The 18,684-nt window shown below is 37.7% G+C and overlaps 1 protein-coding gene across 3 annotated transcripts in view; it reads left to right on the top strand.

Annotated features, from left to right (window-relative positions):
* Positions 1-18,684, top strand: part of LOC115214184 (apelin receptor) — a 65,082-nt gene that overhangs the window by 19,382 nt on the left and 27,016 nt on the right. The window contains exons 3-4 of one of the 3 annotated variants that reach the window (XM_036504768.1): positions 5,548-5,672; positions 5,784-6,357. The exons of 1 other annotated variant lie outside the window; for it this stretch is intronic. In XM_036504768.1, coding sequence (XP_036360661.1) covers positions 5,548-5,672; positions 5,784-5,833 — 175 coding nt within the window. In that variant the 3' untranslated portion in view covers positions 5,834-6,357. Of the gene's footprint in view, positions 1-5,547; positions 6,358-18,684 lie in introns of those variants that run through there. One more of the 3 variants, XM_029783283.2, reaches the window with a different exon arrangement.

Genomic DNA, 18,684 nt, shown 5'->3' with positions numbered 1-18,684 from the left:
GAAGCCGGATGTTTTATGTAAATATGATTACAAAAAAAAGATCGTTAACAAACGATAATCTCATCACTTTCTATATAACATTTCCGCATAAATATCTAAGACAAAACGTAATCCATTTATGAGAACACATGAAATATGTCTTGCAATGGCATGTAACAAGGATAATATTTTCCAACATAGGGCGGGCAGCTGAAATTTGAAACTAATATTTCTATCAAAAGCTGAGACCCCTTTCGGTCATGAATGACCATGGGATAGCACCTGCAAAGTTATCCTTCCAGACACAAGTCCGGGCAAGGTTGTTTATGGAAGACCAGCAGTCGCCCCTGCATACCGGCCTTCCCTCTCCACGCCACCAGTGTTATCCAAGGGAAAGGCAAAGGCCGATACAGCTTGGCACCTGTGACGTCGCAACTCATTTCTACAGCTGAGTGAACTGGAGCAACGTGAAATTAAGAGTCTTGCTCAAGAACACAACACGCAGTCCGGTCCGAGATTCGAACTCACAACCTCACGATCGTAAGCTCGACGCTCTAACCACTGAGCCATGCGCCTTCACTATATCATAAGCTCAAGGCCAGAAATTTGTGAGGAAGGGTTCTCCGATTAAGGAATGTTGAGGCGCGTGACCTAGTGGTTGGGCGCTGCACTCATGATCGTAAGGTTGTGGTTTCAATTCCTATGCCGGACGATGTGTTGGGTTCTTCAGAACAACATTTCATTTCACATTGCCCTAGTCCACTCACATAGCAAAAATAAAATGAGCAATCCTGCGACGGACCGGCGTTCCGTCCAGCGAGGCGAGGGTGGAAGATATATGCCACAGAATCCAAGAAACCGACCTTATAAGTCTATGAATCGGGAACGACTTTTATTTATTTAATTTTACTTAACATGAATAATAGTTGTTTCTTTATTAGTCACAAGGCATTGAAACATACAATACAGTACAGTAACCAGATAAACAATGTAGCTTACAATACTCGTAGGATTCAACAAAGCTGTATATATACGAAGGAGGCTGAAAATGTTAAACAATAACCGATGTTTATAATGAAATAAAACACGAAATATTAAAAATATGATAGAACACAGTACTTAAGACATGAAAAATGTTAGTTATCCACATACAAGTGGCAACCCATAGTTAAGTCGAATCAGTGTGACCCACGTTTTTACTTGCTCACCGAACATTTTATGCTTCCTAGAGATCGCTGAAATCATTTGTAAACATGTCTTGAATTGTTTCATCCAAGAAAAAAATCACATCCAGACAAATGTATCTCGCTTGTAAACTTCTCCAATGATTCTCCAATGATGTGTGTTTTAGATCAAACCGTTCCCATCACATTCTAGCCGGTCGAAAAGTTAGAGCATTTTTTGATAGCTGAGAAGCTGCACAAGTCTCAGTATTTTCAAAGTTCACAGTTCATCTTCACCATTCTGTAAACTTTCTAATGAGACCGATCCCAACTTTTTTACCCATTTCCTGCTTTGCTTTTTTTTTGTTTGTTTTTTTCTTTTCTCATTAAGCTGGATGCCAATATCAGTCTGTCTACTCTCGGTCTTCACCATTACAATTAAATGTAAGATTACAGAGAAGTTGAGTCAAAATCTGTCTGCTTTCTTGTATCGAAGACAGGGCAAATCCCTTGATCCTTAGCTTCACTGCAATAGGTGCTACTTGCTGCTGTTGCTTATATTCGTAGCTTTTTCTTTCCCTTAGTTCCTCACTGATATCGTCTGTTGTGGCTGCTCGAGGTAGTCTTTCCTCCCCCGTCAGGATCCATCTGGTCCAAATCCTCGCAAGTAAATAGGGTGGCACTATTTCAAGAGGAGATTTCGACACCGTCCACCTCAGATACGGTACGCAAAATGACCTTCTGTGACATTTTCGGATTGGCGCAGGATGTCTAGATGTTGTTCATTTCTGAAACCGAGATAGAGACGAGTTTTCAAACCATCCTCGGAGCTGGAATCGGTTATATGACTGGTGGTGGAGCAACTGAAACAGCAGTCTTTTAATCCTGTTTATTCTTTTATTCGTTTTGTAACTCAACTAAGCTGAAAGTGTAACAATTGAGTTAACTGTTTTGCACCTTCTGTCTTCTTAGCTTTGGCTCAGGGTTCACAGCGTGACAGCTCATATTCCACCAACCTTTCACAGAAAGCTAGTGTGACGGTTCCACAGAACGCATTTGCCAACTGGTGCCTGGAAATATTCCTAGTTCGGTTTGCACTTGATTCATGAATACAGCTAACAACAGAGATGATTAGTTAGAGAGAGACGTGTTTCATAATCGGTGACCTTCCTTTTTCATCATCGTTATGAAAGAATCTCTAGAAATATCTTAGTTTTAATATATGCCTGTATATTATCAGTAACGGTATCCCTAGACCCCGTTCCCCATGGAGTGAGTGTTGACAATAAATGACCTTCCTAACCAGCTAAACCTGCCCCTTCCACAAGAAGTGAAAAAGCATGCGATTCAGTTTGATCGAATATTCCTGCGTCAAGATATACTGTTCAAGAGCTAGTTCCCTATCGAAGAGGTATAGGTGTTCGCTACTTCCAGCTGACCTTTCGAGGACAGCTTCCTCTTATCGTATTTCTGAGTGAGACTGGCCACCCTACTCGCAGCATGTTTCTAATTCTGCCCTGACAGGTTTCTGCCCTGACATCCGAAACTCGGAGTCTTATTATGGCAACCGAATAATTGTCATATATTATATTACAGATAAATTCCTCTATTTACATAATATTGAGGTCTCTTTCATTCTTTTGTTGTCTTACCATTACTATTAATATATATATATATGTGTGTATGTTCCCCCTCCTCCATCGCTTGACCACCGATGCTGGTGTGTTTAAGGTCCTCGTAACTTAGCAGTTCGGGAAAAAGAGACCGATAGAATAAGTACTGGGCTAATAAAGAATAAGTCCAGGGGTCGATTTGTTTGACTAAAGACGGTGCTCCAGCATGGCCGCAGTCAAATGGCTGAAACAAATTAAAGAGTAAAAGAGTATGTAAAGAGTTTGGTTTAGGTTGGAAAATCACCATATAACTAGTTTAAAACAACAGATTGTGTTTATCACTAGTTAAAACAACACGAAGAGTTTTACGCAATGTATTTTCAGACTACATAATGATGGAAGCCCGTAATGACTTTTGTAGGAACTGTTTATGTAAGTGATTGTGTTGTCTTAAAGCAGGTTCGCACAGGTCTCGGGGCTCGAGGTTAATCTATATCTACTGTGATCTGTCATTTAATACTATAAAACTCAGTGCAATGCTTCTAGGAGTCTAATTACTGCTAAAACGTCCCTGGTAGATAATTTGCAGTGGAAAATATGATTACATATTTTATGGTTTCGGAGGAAAAAGGCATCGTTTTTAAGAGTCTCCCAGTCTGGTGAAAGAATGGAGTGATGATCTCAATATCCTCAGACCTGTAACTATTAAATAATCACTGTGTGTATGGAATGAAGTGACAAAAGATAGTCAATAATTTGTCACAGATTCCATTCAATTGTCTTAAATTGTTACTCAACTGTGACGAGTTGGAAAAAATGCAGAAACTCGAGTTGTGAATAACGGACCATTTATTGCCACCGTCTTTTATCCGGTTACTGCCAATAAATAAGCGTGTAGAAGGAGGAAGGTAAAGAAAGTTGTCAGGGTGTGTGTATGTGTGTGTGTGTCCCTCTGAGACCCACCCTATCCCTGCAGACAGTGAACCAACCCGCTCCCCTCCAACAAGAAAACAAAAGAAAAAAAATAATACAGACAGACAAGAGACTGAATTTGACATCAGGCCGAACATTTGTACTATGACAGAACAGAAAGAAGTTAAAAGGCTAATGGAAGAGTATAAATGGTGCAAAGTTGGTGAGACCAGGTATGCTGTGATTGAAAAGAAGAGAATAGATGAGTTTGTGTTCAGGTGTGAAAGGGAGAATTGGGAGGTGAAAGACACAAGAATGAGCGATGAATTCGTGGAAAATATGGAGGAGTATTTCGGAGTAAGAATGGATATGGAAGGTCTTCGTATTGGGAATGAACATTTAAGTGACGGTGAAAACCAAAGGACAGGTAAGTGATGCTAACGGATGGGGCCTTTAGCATCGCTTTCATATTATTATTTTCATGTAATAATTCATTCTTCATAAATTTAATTGTAATGTTCTATGTCCCCATGTCTTGTGGTGTCCCCTCTGTGTCGCCCCTAGTGAGTAATAAAGAAAAAGTGTGTGTGCGTGTGTGAGTGAGAGACAGACGAACAGACAAGGAGAGAGAGAGAGAGAGACAGAGAGAGGCAAAATGCTGTCTGTGGCTGATAGAAGCTACTGATTTTTTTTTCCTTGGAAATCTTCATTATATCTCAATTTCAAAGCTGAATTAGATTGCCCTAAACCAAAGAAAAATTTGGTTAATCGAGGTTAATCTCTGCTTAAACTGTATTGGAAAGAAATTGTTTTCCAGCGTACTAGAGCAATTTGTTCCCCTTTTGTTTTCTGATTGTGCCCACTTCGGCAGCCTTCTTGTATCCAGGTTTTTTATCCTTTTTTTTATTATTATTTTTCTCTGGACATTGTGCCTCCAGTCTTCTCAATCGTGTTATCACTTTATTATTCGTTTTGTATTTTTTTCACCATTCATAGCGTAACTTCTAGAATCTTCGGAAATATAATTTTGCAGGGATTTTACTCAGATATTTTTTTCCTTTTTGTTAAGTTTACCGGCTTACTAGTTAAAAAAGTTCACATAGGCGTTCTCATTATTCGTCTTGCGTTTTATTGAAGTATAATTAGGCCTTAGTTCTAAATTGGAAATTTAAGCAAGATTATTTAAATGTAGATGGGAGCCTCGCTGCATTCGCATTTTAAAATTTGATTATGAAGCAGTTTTTTTTTTACCTATTAATGCATGGCGTCCAGAAAAATGGACGCAGGAAAAATTGCAATTACCAATTGAGCTTATTTCTGGTGTAGTCTGTTTCTAAACTAGTGCTCTATGAATGAGCTGGTGCTGCGTACAAACAAACCAACTTTACACACGCACGAAACAAGTAATAGTAATTTTTCCTGCATCCATTTTTCTGGACATTATGCATTAGCAAATATGGTATAACATAATTTGATTAAAGTCTACTCCTAAATGGTTGACGTCACATATTGTGGGGAAAATTTTTAGACTGTTATGAAACATACTGAGATTTCACAATAATATTCTGAAATAATTCAAATGAGTTTTACAGATCCAAAAAATCGTATTTCATAGGAACTATTTATGAATTAGTGAAAGTTAGTTTTCTTTGATGAAGCATTAAATCTGTAAAATAACATATTTTGCTCTTACAGTGTGATCTTTAATATAGGAAATTTCGAACACATACATACATAAGGTGAATTTGTGTGAAGAACTATACTTTTAAATCATAAGAATCATCAGTTTATTTATATTTAAATTTATCAGTCTATTTATATTTGATTAAAACATTATTTGTCTGAGAAAATCAGTTAGAACTTACACTCCTTATTTTCAGTTGGACAAGGGGCAGCGGATCGAATTGCGTCAGCAGCATTTGCAGTCATGATTCAGAAAGAGAAACGACCTTCACATCAACAAGGAGAGATACTGAAAAAAGTCTTCGTAAGCCTAGTCAAGCAAATAATACAGTTGTACAGATAAATGCTTGCACTCGTGATTCCGAAAGAGAAACGAACTACACGTCAACAAGGAGAGACACGGAAAAAAGTATTCGTAAGCCTAGTCAAGCAAACAATGCAGTTACACACACAAATAATTCTGAAGATACTACAAAAATGTAAAAAAATAATGCTTCTTTCAAACCACGACTGTTTTATATTTTACTTCGGATCTATCAATTGAAAATGTATATATATATATATAATTGCTTAATTATTTTCACAAACTTGATCCATAAAAATTTGTTCCACCTATTTTTCCCCATAAAAAAAAATCCATCATTATATTTTTTACTATTTCCAATGAAAAATATCTTTCATTATTACATTTCTGAACATTTTATACAATTATAAATGTCACTGAAAAATATTACATTTGGACCTTGAAAAATTGCTTGCTGTCAGTAAATTTTTTATGTCCTTGAATAAGATCGCTGTTAGGCAGTGAAAACAGGACATAGAAGAGGAGAACAACTGCTATAGCAATACTACACGGACTTCATTGTGAATTTCATTGTTATTAAATACCTACATCTGTAAAAACTCGTATTTTATTCAACGATGCCAGAACATGGCAAATACTAGCATCAAAACATTTATCACCTTGACAAGCATTAATAAAATTTGTCTTTGTTATTTCATAATTATATTTTGTTTGCCATATAATGTATCCTGATATATATCCTGCCATATAATGTATCCCTTTGTCTGTCCTTGTTGTCTGTCTCCTCTATGTTTAGCCTCCTGTAGGCAATAAAGAAATAAGGCGGCGAGCTGGCAGAAACATTAGCACGCTGGGCAAAATGCGTAGCCGTATTTTCGTCTGCCGTTACGTTCTGAGTTCAAATTCCGCCGAGGTCGACTTTGCCCTTCATCCTTTCGGGGTCAATTAAATAAGTACCAGTTACGCACTGGGGTCGATATAATCGACTTAATCCGTGTGTCTGTCCTTGTTTGTCCCCTCTGTGTTTAGCTCCTTGTGGGTAGTAAAGAAATAGGTATTTCGTCTGCCGCTACGTTCTGAGTTCAAATTCCGCCGAGGTCGACTTTGCCTTTCATCCTTTCGGGGTCGATAAATTATGTATCAATTGCATACTGGGATCGATCTAATCGACTGGTCCACTCCCCACAAAAAAATTTCGGGCCTTGTGCCTAGAGTAGAAAAGCATATTATGTATCCTGATGTTCAGGGATGGTTAGCATTCCATTCGGTCATTATCTTAGCACCTACATTGTTATTTATGTGAAATCGCCTGGCTTTGAGGTCAGGATATTCGGTTCATGATCGAAAATCGGCGATGCGTTGTGTCCTTGAGCAAGACACTTTATTTCACGTTGGTCCAGTCCACTCAGATGGCAAAAATAAGTCATACCTGTATTTCAGAGGGTCAGCCTTGTCACATTCTGTGTCACGCTGAATCTCCCTAAGTACTACGTTAAGGTAATGCATGTCTGTGGAGTACTCAGCCACCTACACATTAATTTCACGAGCAGGCTGTTCCGTTGATCGGATCAACTGGAACACTCATTTATTGTTAAACCTTATTTTAGAATGCACTGAAGCAAAAGCAAAATTCGAAAGAAACTGAGTGACGAAAGTAAACTTATAAAACAAAGGAAACTAAAATACGGTTTTCTTTATTATTATTATTAAGATCATGAATGATGCTGCATCCACAGGTACCCATGTTTATTGTACCTGCAGGTAATGTATTAAGCGTTTTAGATGATACCCCTTTAAAATTACAAGTTTCACCTGTAAATTCTATAGAAAACGCTTGTTCCGAGTGTCGAGATGGTGTTGTGCTTGTGAATTTAATGTTGGTGGAGAATGACTATGTCTTCCTAAGACTACGCGTCAAAATGATTAACAACACGCACGAACAATTAACAGAAGCTTTATTTACTGCACATGGCTATATGGTAAGAAGTTTGCTTCCCAACCACATGGTTCCGGGTTCAGTCCCACTACTGGCACATTGGGGAATTATCTTCCACTAGAGCTTTGGCCCGACCAAAGTTTTGTGAGTGGATTTGGTAGACGGAAACTGGAAGAAGCTTATTATATATATATATATAATGTATCTTATCTAAATTAACTATGATTTAACCATCCTCTCACACCGTCCGCGATGAAGGGATATAAATATCCTGGAAACAGCTGTCAGACCTTCTGTCTATAAATGTTCTAAAATCTACACAGTCTTGGGTTTTTTATCGCATTACGAAAAAAGATTTATATATATATATATATTCGCCATGATTGATCGCTAGCCACTAAACTTTTTTTCTCTCTCTCTCTCTCTCTCTCTGCTTATTTCTGTGTTCCTTTCTGTTGGAGAGCGTAGGCTCGAAACATAAATGACTTTCTCACTTCCCGAGCGTTAAACTAATACATGTTTGTTGTTTACACACCCGTCTTCGTCTTTTGTTTTGTTTTGTTTTTTGTAAATTCCAACTCTGTGTGTGTGTGCCATCGTTTGACAACCGATGCCGGTATGTTTATGTCCCCGTAACTTAGCGTTTCCGCAAAAGAAACAGATAGAATAAGTACTAGGCTTACAAAGAATAAGTCCTGTGTCGATTTCTTCGACTAACATCCTTTAAGGCAGTGCTCCAGCATGAACGCAGTCAAATGACTGAAACAAATAAAAGAATAGTGTTTTCTGTATTGGTCTTTGGATGAAAAATAACAGCGACATTTACACTTTGGAAGAGACATATTACTGGAATCTACGACAAACTGTATATCATTCTGCAGCTGCGCTATATTCATGAGAAAATCTGTCTTCTAAGCTGCAATGCGGCTAAAGCAGCTACCTCAAAAAAGCCTTTATATAGGGCTTAGGAGAATGTTCTAGAAGGTCGAGTTGAATCTCCTGATAGCTTCACACTGATTGGTCGGTTAATCAACCGATCACATGAAATGACAGTGATCTCACCGTGGTATCTGCTCAGCTATTCAGCGATTCGGTTTCGAATCTACGACAAGTAGCCTCTTCCCAGCTCTTTTGTATGGGCTGTTAAAGAACGGAACTAAATTCATATAAAAAGAGAAAGCTCGACAGAAATATAAAGAAAAAGAAAAATACACATTGAATACTGAAAAAAAAAAATGACTGAAAAGAATGCTCATGCAACAATAAAAAAAAACTCATAGAAAATACAAAGTTCTGCAGTTCTTTTTCTTTTTGTTTGAGAATTATAAAAGAAAAACTGTTTTTGTTGTGAGTATTTTGTGTTAATAAAAGTATGTGGATGGAAGCACTCCGTCGGTTACGACGACGAGGGTTCCGGTTGATCCGAATCAACGGAACAGCCTGCTCGTGAAATTAACGTGTAAGTGGCTGAGCACTCCACAGACACGTGTACCCTTAACGTAGTTCTCGGGGATATTCAGCGTGACACAGAGAGTGACAAGGCCGGCCCTTTGAAATACAGGTACAACAGAAACAGGAAGTAACAGTGAGAGAAAGTTGTGGTGAAAGAGTACAGCAGGGATCACCACCATCCCCTGCCGGAGCCTCGTGGAGCTTTAGGTGTTTTCGCTCAATAAACACTCCCAACGCCCGGTCTGGGAATCGAAATCGCGATCCTATGACCGTGAGTCCGCTGCCCTAACCACTGGGCCATTGCGCCTCCACAATAAAAGTATGTGCGAGTGTATCCAACCGACTAATGCCCTCGTTTTCCACTCCTAGTTACTCTGTCGTTAAGAGATGCACTGTTGTTAGATAATGTTATGTTTATGCGTAGATTGAGCAGGTATAGTAGAAGAGAAAGTGGAGTGTTGTGATAGAAGAATAGATTAGGCGAAAGCCTGTTTAAGTTGATCACCACTAACAGTTTGCTGTCTTCCCTGAATGTCCAAAACCATATAATAGCTTTTTAACATACAATACGGGCGGGAATAAACTCTCGGAAAGGATGCTTGACTGCATTGTTGCGTACAAAAATGTGTTCAGGTGTCGATGTCATGTAATTTCGCAGCCGATGAATATAATTTGTAGCATCATGATGTTGAGTAGCTGTAGTCATTTGACCAAGCAATGTAAATGGAGAACCATTCAATAAGTCTGCCGGGAAGTAACCAAGGTCCTCCTTAACAACGGAACGTAAACTTAATAATGCAATCGGCAGGACGTCTAACCATTGATCTGAATCAGAATATGCTCACAAATCTGCTTTAAGCTGTCGATGAAAGCGTTCTATCATTCTGTTAAATATGGGGCAACAAGCTGTAGTACAAATTTGGCGCGTACCTAACAGGTTAGATAGGTCGGCAAAATGATTGGATTTAAACTGACGACCCTGACGTTATTCCAAAACATGAAATCTGCTCAGCCTTAAGTGTCTTTGCAACTGTAAGGGATGAAATGTCCTTAGTCGGTATGGCTTCAGATCATCTGGGAAAATTATTTATATAGGTCAAAAGAAACATTTTATCCTGAATTAGTGAAAGAGGACCCACAATATCTACGTGGATATGCTTGAATCGAGCATCAGAACTAGCGAAAGTGGAAAAAACGGTTCGTCTATGACTGTTTGGGACGTACAGTACAGAAAATCCAATAGAAACATTACATCATATAAACGAATCACTAGAATGTTGTAGTAATTGACGAAGATCTAGAGATGTTTCTGAGGTACGAGTTGTAACAACTCTTCATTAGCCTTTTGACCCAAAGCAATTTTTTTGTAGGCCAATAGTATCGGTGGCATCCGAAGCATTGATATAGAATCGGGATAAGGTGTCTATTGCAAAATTATCAGCATCCGTGTTGTAACGAATATCCACAGTGAAGTGCGAAATAAAACCAAGGTCTCTAATATCTCTAGGAGAGTATTTATCAGAATTAGCATGCAATGTATACGTCAACGGCTTATAATCAGTATAAATGGAAAAATGTCATTCTTCTAAGAAATGTCGAAAATACCTAACAGATAAATAAGCAGCGAAAATTCTCTTCCAAAAGTGTTGAACCTCGTTTCTGCAGGTTTGAAGCGCTAGGAGGAAAAAAAGGAAGGGGTTGCGAAGTATCTTGAAGAAATTATTGCAATGTCCCACCGATTCCAACATCAGATGCATCAACTGTCAATAATAGAGGAGCTTCAGGTACCGGATGGGCTAATAGTGTAATTTTAGCGAACTTTTCTTCGATATCATTAAGAGATTGCAATTCTGCCGCATTTAGAGAAATAGCCTCGAGTTTGTTTGCTTGTTTGTTTACGATTTCATAGCAACTCAGTTAGTGGAAATATGGTTTCCGTACAGTGCTGAATAAATCCTCTGTAGAAATTAATGAGGCCGAGAAATTCTCATAACTTCCTTAGCAATGACATAACAGAGATATTTGTATTGACATCGACATTTTTCTCTAATGGACGAATTCCATTTTTATTAAATAATATGTTCAAAAATGTAATAGAAGAGAGACCAAAAAAAAGACATTTGCAAGGGTTAATTATCACGTCGAACTGTGACAATCTAGTAAAAAGTTGTTCTAAATGCTGTTCATGCTGCTCTTCCGTAAGACCAGCAATCAACAAGTCGTCGATATAGGCAAAACAAAGTCTGAGCCACAAATGACTTCGTCAATCTTTCCCTTGTGAGATAAACTCACGGAACGAAATAATTGGACAAAACTTTATCGCATGATTTCGAAATTTGATCAGAATGATCTTAGTTTCTTGTCAGACGCCTCTACCACTAGTCAGGGTTAAAGACATAGCCTGCCTCATAATAGTTCATTTCTAGCAATCACCGGTGTTATTTTGCATCTTCGTTTATTAATTCGTTTTTGGCTTTTAATTGCTAACGAGCCACCTATATTATAATGTATTTAATATATCTTAATATATTAACATATCATTATAATATCTTATTGTATTGATAATATAAACTTTAACCGTTTTGAATTTTAGCGGTTGCTTATCAACGGTTTTTTTTCTTTTCGTGAATTATTATGAGGCAGGCTATCTCTTTAACCCTGAGTAGTGGTAGAGGCCTTTGACGAGAAACAAGATTATTCTGATCAAATTTTGAAATCAAGTGATAAGGCTTTGTCCAACTAATTCAGTCTGTGAGTTTATCTTACAAAGGAAAGAGCGTTTAGCTTGTTGTGCCCGAATCACGTAAATATCATGAGGTTGGCGTTTAAGTGGCTTTCCGAGATAAATGTTGACTTTCATTTCTAGGAATCGCTGATGCTATTTACCACCCTCATTTATTAATTCCTTTTTGGTTTTTAATTGCTAACGAACCACCTATATTATAACGCATTTAATATATCTTAATATATTAACATATCATTGTAATATCTTATTGTATATATATATATATATATATACATATATATATATATAATATAAATTAGAGATAAAACCACTATTATGCAAATCAACCAGTGATAGACAGAAACCAATACATAAATAACGAAATTTGATTTAATACTAAATTGAATTTTTCCCTGTAAGTTTGGAGTTATACTCCCTAATATTATTATTATTATTATTATTATTATTATTATTATTATATTATTATTATTATTATTATATTATATATATATATAGTAGTCCCCGGTATTCGCGGGGGTTACGTTCCTAGAGCACCCGCAAATATTGAACGTGGTCCATAAAAATGCCTATAAATGTCAAAATATGACATAAAATATTTTATATATATATATATATATAATATTTAATAATAATTTAATAAATAGTAAAGTAAAATACGGTTACTCACCAATAATGAATGATATTGATTTAAGACGATGATGATGAAAATAATGAAGGTAATGCCTGCACAGCAATGAAGATTTAGAGCTCTTCGGGTGTTTTAGAGGATGTCGTATCTATCTGCAATGCCTTCTTGGTGGGCTCGAGGAACATTGTGATGGAAAATTGCTGTCGTTGTTTCTTCATCGTGGTGAGGAGAGTTTTATATGCCTGCATGGTATATTTAAATTGGTATATTTAAATTGGAGAGACCGAACCATATAGGGATCCTATGTTACCACCTTCCCTTGCAATTCCTTTGCTGTCCTTAAAAGGTCGGACAGACGTTTGATTGTCAGGCCCACCTCATCCTCTTCTTCCTTTGGATCTGGCGCTTCTTCCTCCTCTTCGCTGGCAGACATAGTTAACTCCAACAAATCTTCGTCTGTCGGGGTTTCAGAGTGGGCATCGATGAGATTGTTGACCTCATCTTGCGTGATGTCAAAACCTCTGCCTCCAAGTGCATCTGCCAGTTTCACCGCATTGTTGACAGCCTCGTTCTTAATATCTTCAGGTGAGAAGCTCTCGTAGTTCTGGACACACCTTCCAGCATGCGATGAGGGTTTCTTTTCTCATGTCTTTAAGAGCAGCGTGGATGACTAATAGGCACGTTGCGATCGTGAGGTTACGCCAGTATTCCTTTAATTTGAATTTCTCGTCCGAATCCATTGCGTCCACAAGGTGTTGAATAGAGTTCCGAGTTAGCCGGGAGAAACTCGATTTGACTCCCTAGTGACTCAAATCCAAAGAGTTACTACCATGATTATACATAACAAGCAACTCCTTGAATTCCATGCATACGTTTTGGAGGTATTCCTTGGTTTGAGGGCTAAAACATTGGAGAAACTAATTCAAAGTTAGACTTTTGGTAATCCAGACCTTGGGGTTGTGCATCGAGTGGACAGGCAGCAGGTTTTTATTCTTATTTTTGAAGGCCCTCGGTTTCGTGGACTTTCCATACATAACTAGCGTCACTCAGTCCTTCTGGGCTCTGGCTTCGTCCATCATGATGTACGTTCTACAAGGCATCTTCCAGAACAAGCCAGTCTCGTCCATATTGAAAACCTGTCCCGGCTTGTATCCCTTGTCCTCGATGTCTGCCTGAAGGTCTCAAAGTACTTCTCAGCGGCTTCTTTGTCGGCTGATACTGTCTCTCTATGCAGGGAAACACTTTATTTTAAACCGTTTCTGGAAACGGTCAAACCATCCCTAGCTGACTTGAAAATCTTTGGGCTCCGGTGTTGTCAATGGTCTAGGTTGTGGTTCTTCAATGCCTTCTGCTCCGTCTCCTCTGTCGAACTGCTGGTATAATTTCAGTGCTTTCTCGCGGATGATGTCACCACTCAAGGGAATGTTTTTCTTCTTGCGGTTACTGATCCACAATGCCAAGGCAGAGTCCATCCTGACCAAGTGCTTATTTCTCACTGTCGTTATCTTTTTGGCACTTTCACAGAAACTTATTGCTACGGTAGACATGATCGCCACCTCGTTTTCTGTATGTCGCGTATGTAGTGCTTTCGTTGGCATCGTAACAGTGAACTGCTGCAGCATAACTTTTACTTTCCTGGAGCATATCCAGCAATAGTACCTTCTCATGGAACGTCATAACCTTTTACTAGTGCTTAGGTTCGCTGCCAGAAGCCTTAGGTGTAGGGCGTTTGGTTGGCATCTTTGGGCTTTAATAACATGCTGCGAAAAACAACATTCAACAAAATACTCGAGGCAATTACTGGATGCAGTTTTTCCCAAAAAATCTTCCTAGCGTCTAATATGCGCATACCATAATGGGAGATTGAGCAGAGAGTGAAAATAAGGATGGTTTGGAAAAATTTAGTTAGTATTAACGCTAGATACAGTAATCTATACTGTAATAATAATAAGACAGAAAGAGAGAGAGAGGGAGAGAGAGAGAGAGAGGGAGAGAGAGAGAGAGAGAGGAGAGAGATTGCTACGAATGAATTTTTTAAAATTCGCGGACGATATTTACGATTCCGCGAATATGCGGTAGTTTCCGCGAACAATTCTTCGTTTCGCAAATAACCTGGACCGCGAATAAGCGGGGGCACACTGTATATATACACACATACATATACATATATATATTATATATATATATATATATTATATATATATATATATATATATATAATATGTGTGTGTGGTGTGTGTTGGTGTGTTTGTGTGGTGTATGTGTGTGTATATATATATATATGTATATATATATATATATATAATAGTGTGTGGTGTATATATATGTGTATATATATATATATATGTATATATATAATATTATATATATATATATATATATATATATATATGTATATATATATATATGTATATATATATATATATATGTTATATATATATATAATATATATATATATATATATATATATATATATATATATATATATATATCTCTTATTATAAAAGGCAGATTTTATCTGCCTCCCTTTGGGAGTTATACAAATCTACAATATGGATTTCTTCAATTACAATTTACCTCGCATTTTAAGAGTACAATGCATCGCGTCATGCCAGGTCCAGTTTTTAAAATTTAAACTCCAATTAAGCAAATTTACAGAAAAACTCACATTCTGGTGTGTGTGTCAAATGCTTTTCTTAGTCTGGTTTACACCACACGCAAACGCACCACACAGTGGGCAACGAATAAAATGAAACTAATTCACTTACTGTAGTGAGTGATTCTTTCACTCTGCCCTCCCTTCTTCTTTCCACACATACACACGCAAATATATAAATAAAATTGTAAGCTAACGTGCGTGTGTGTGAGTCTGTGTGTGTGTTGTGCGCTGCGCGTTGTGTGTGTGTGTGACGGTGCGTGTGTGTGTGTGTGTGCGTGAGTGTGTGACAGGAAAGTTTTTTTAGACGAATATAACACCTATATCCAAGTAGCAGAAAGATAAGACAGTAAGGTGTGATTTGAGGGAGATTTGGCTGCTATTTCTACCATGTCTAGCTGCCATGTAGGGGTCTCCCTCATAGGCTCATACATACATATATACATAGATAAGACAGTAGGGTGTGATTTGGGGGAAATTTTGCTGCTATTTCTACCAGGTCTAGCTACCATGTAGAGGTCCCCCTCAATTCTTTTATTCTTCTGCTTTTTCCAGCCATTGCTCTGTGGCCATGCTGGGGCAATGCCTTGAAGAATTGTAGTTTAATGAATCAACTCCAGTTTTATTTTTGTAAGCATTGTACTTATTCTGTTTCCTTTGTCAAACCACTAGGTGACAGGGTGTAAACAAACCAACATTCGTTTCAAGCAGTGGTGGAGGACAATCACAAGCACAGACACGCACACACACACACATACATGCATACACATATACACACATACATACATACATACATATATATATATGTGTGTATATTATATTGCATGCAGCGTGGAAGGTGTTTGTAAGCCATTAAGAAACACACAAAAACCGTTACATTCACTTCAACATTTAAATTTAATTTGCCAAAATATTTTCGTCGCTTTGAGACCGCGACCTGTTCACTGACAAAAATATCGTGCTAACAGGTCGCGGTCTCAAAGCGACGAAAATATTTTGACAAATTTAATTTAAATGTTGAAGTGAATCTAACGGTTTTGTGTGTTTCTTAAATGGCTTATAAACACCTTCAACGCTGCAACTGTTTTCGTTCCAGCACACGATCTCAGATCAAGTCACTTGCTATGCAAGTACATCTCTGTAACTATATATATATTTATATATATATATATATATATGTATATTGGTAAAAACAGTAAGATAACAAAAGAAAGAAAGAGACCTCAATATTATGTAAATAGAGGAAATCTTTATATATAAAAGTGAGGTTGTGTGTCTGTCTCCTACGATTTAGATTCCTAACTACTCCCACATTTTGCGGTGCAGTTTAACCAAAACCGGGTATCTTATAGTCGTGATTCATATCGAGACCGTCTGGGTATTAGCGCGCGTCTACGATGAGTCTACGATTTAAAAAAAAATTTACCATCAATTTTTCCCATTTTTAATCCATTTTGACATATATAAGGGAAGTAACTCTCTAAAATTTATTATTAAATCTCAGAACGTAAAAAGCTACAGTAACACCCCTCCCCCTTGTGGTTAGCCATATTGAGATGGCTATTATACTTTACATCTCTAAAATGCTTATAATTATTTCCCTTACAAACCCGAGCAACGCCGGGCGATACTGCTAGTCTTATTATAAAAGGCAGATTTTATCTGCCTCCCTTTGGGAGTTATACAAATCTACAATATAGGATTTCTTCAATTACAATTTACCTGGCATTTTTGAGAGTACAATGCATCGCGTCATGCCAGGTCCAGTTTTTAAAATTTAAACTCCAATTAAGCAAAATTTACAGAAAAACTCACATTCTGGTGTGTGTGTCAAATGCTTTTCTTAGTCTGGTTTACACCACACGCCAACGCACACACACAGTGGGCAACGAATAAAATGAAAGTAAATAGCGACAGAGTGATTTGAGGAAGACTAAAGTGAAAGTATTCTGTCTATGACGCTGATAGATATGAGTAAAATGTATGGGAAGCTAAGAGCTAAGAGTGAGTGAAAATGTTTGGAAGAGAGTAATTAGTAATAAAGTAAACATACACTCATACATACATACATACATACATACATACATACATACATACATACATACATACATACATACATACACACACACATACATACACACACACATACATACATACACACATACATACATACATACATATACATACATACATACACACACACACATACACACACACACACAGTATTGAAGCTTGAGAACAATCAGATACATTTGCAACACATCTGTTGAAAATATTATTGTTCACACACATACATATACATATATACATACAGACAGACAGACAGATAGACACACACACACACACACACACACACACACACATGATCCAGCATGGCCACAACCTCAAGGCTGAAACATATAAAAGAATAACAGAATATAAATGTGTGCAAAGTACAAGAAATATTAATGCAGTATATGGGGATTGGACAATAAGCGTAAGGCAGTGTCAATGGTGGTTCCAGAAATCCGAGCCATAAACTACAGCCTAGAAGACGAGCCTCATCCTGAAAGATCTGTAGAACTCGACAAGGACATCCTGAAACCCTGGTGGAACAAAATATCATTGTAACCGTTGAGGAACTAGCAGAGAAGCTTGGATTTGGTCATTCAACCATTCATTGACACCTGTGTGCTATCGGAAAAGTCAGCAAATTGGGTCAATGGGTTCCTCACGAACTTTCCGAGTCTAATTGCATGCAGAGAGTGAATGTATGCTTTTCTTTGCTGTCATATCTCACCACTACTGCGCTATGTTATCTATATATATAAAACTGTAGTTGTGTGAGTGTCTGTCCCCTTCGATTTAGATTCCTAACTACTCCCACATTTTGCGGTACAGTTTAACCAAATTCGGGTAGCTTATAGTCGTGATTCATATCGAGCCCGTCTGAATATTAGCGCGCGTCTACGATGAGTCTACGATTTAAAAATAATTTAACATCATTTTTATATCCCATTTTAATGCATAATTTTTCGTGTGTCGATGGCGGCGGAGTTGGCGTCCACGCTCACACCTGCACCTGTGGGGAAGGGAGTGTAAGGAAATCAACGTCGTATGCGTTGTCAAGGAGACCAGTGTTCTTTTAGAACAACGACTCATGGCTTCAAGACACCCAAACAGAAATGGCTAAGAAAGCGTCTGCAGAAAAATCACATTCTGGTGTGTATGTCAAATGTTTTTCTTAATGTGGTTTACACCACACGCAAACGCACACACACACAAAGGGAGCGAATTGTTTCACTGACGCTATCACCCTTCTCCTCCTTTGTCTTTGCAAGTTTGCAGCTATTAAGTGAAAACAGTGAATCCGACAGCGATTAAGAAAATGAATTGGTACTGAATGGAGTGAAAATTTAAAAACTGTTTCTTTCGGTGATTTTTCTGAAGAAAACTGCACCAAGCCACAGACTTTCCCAGAAGAGTAAAGCCTTAGACTATTTCTATTTACTTTTTCGAATGAGCCATTTGAAATCATTACGGCAGAATCGAAACGTTACGCTAAACGTAAACAAAACGAAAGAAACGATAGTTTGTTATTTCCCACAACCTTAAATGAAATTAAGGCCTATT

The sequence above is a fragment of the Octopus sinensis genome, linkage group LG7, assembly GCF_006345805.1.
Source record: "Octopus sinensis linkage group LG7, ASM634580v1, whole genome shotgun sequence".
NCBI classification, from domain to species: Eukaryota; Metazoa; Mollusca; class Cephalopoda; order Octopoda; family Octopodidae; genus Octopus; species Octopus sinensis.
The sequence above is the reverse complement of the archived record's forward strand: the minus strand, read 5'-3'. Positions and strand labels throughout refer to the sequence as shown.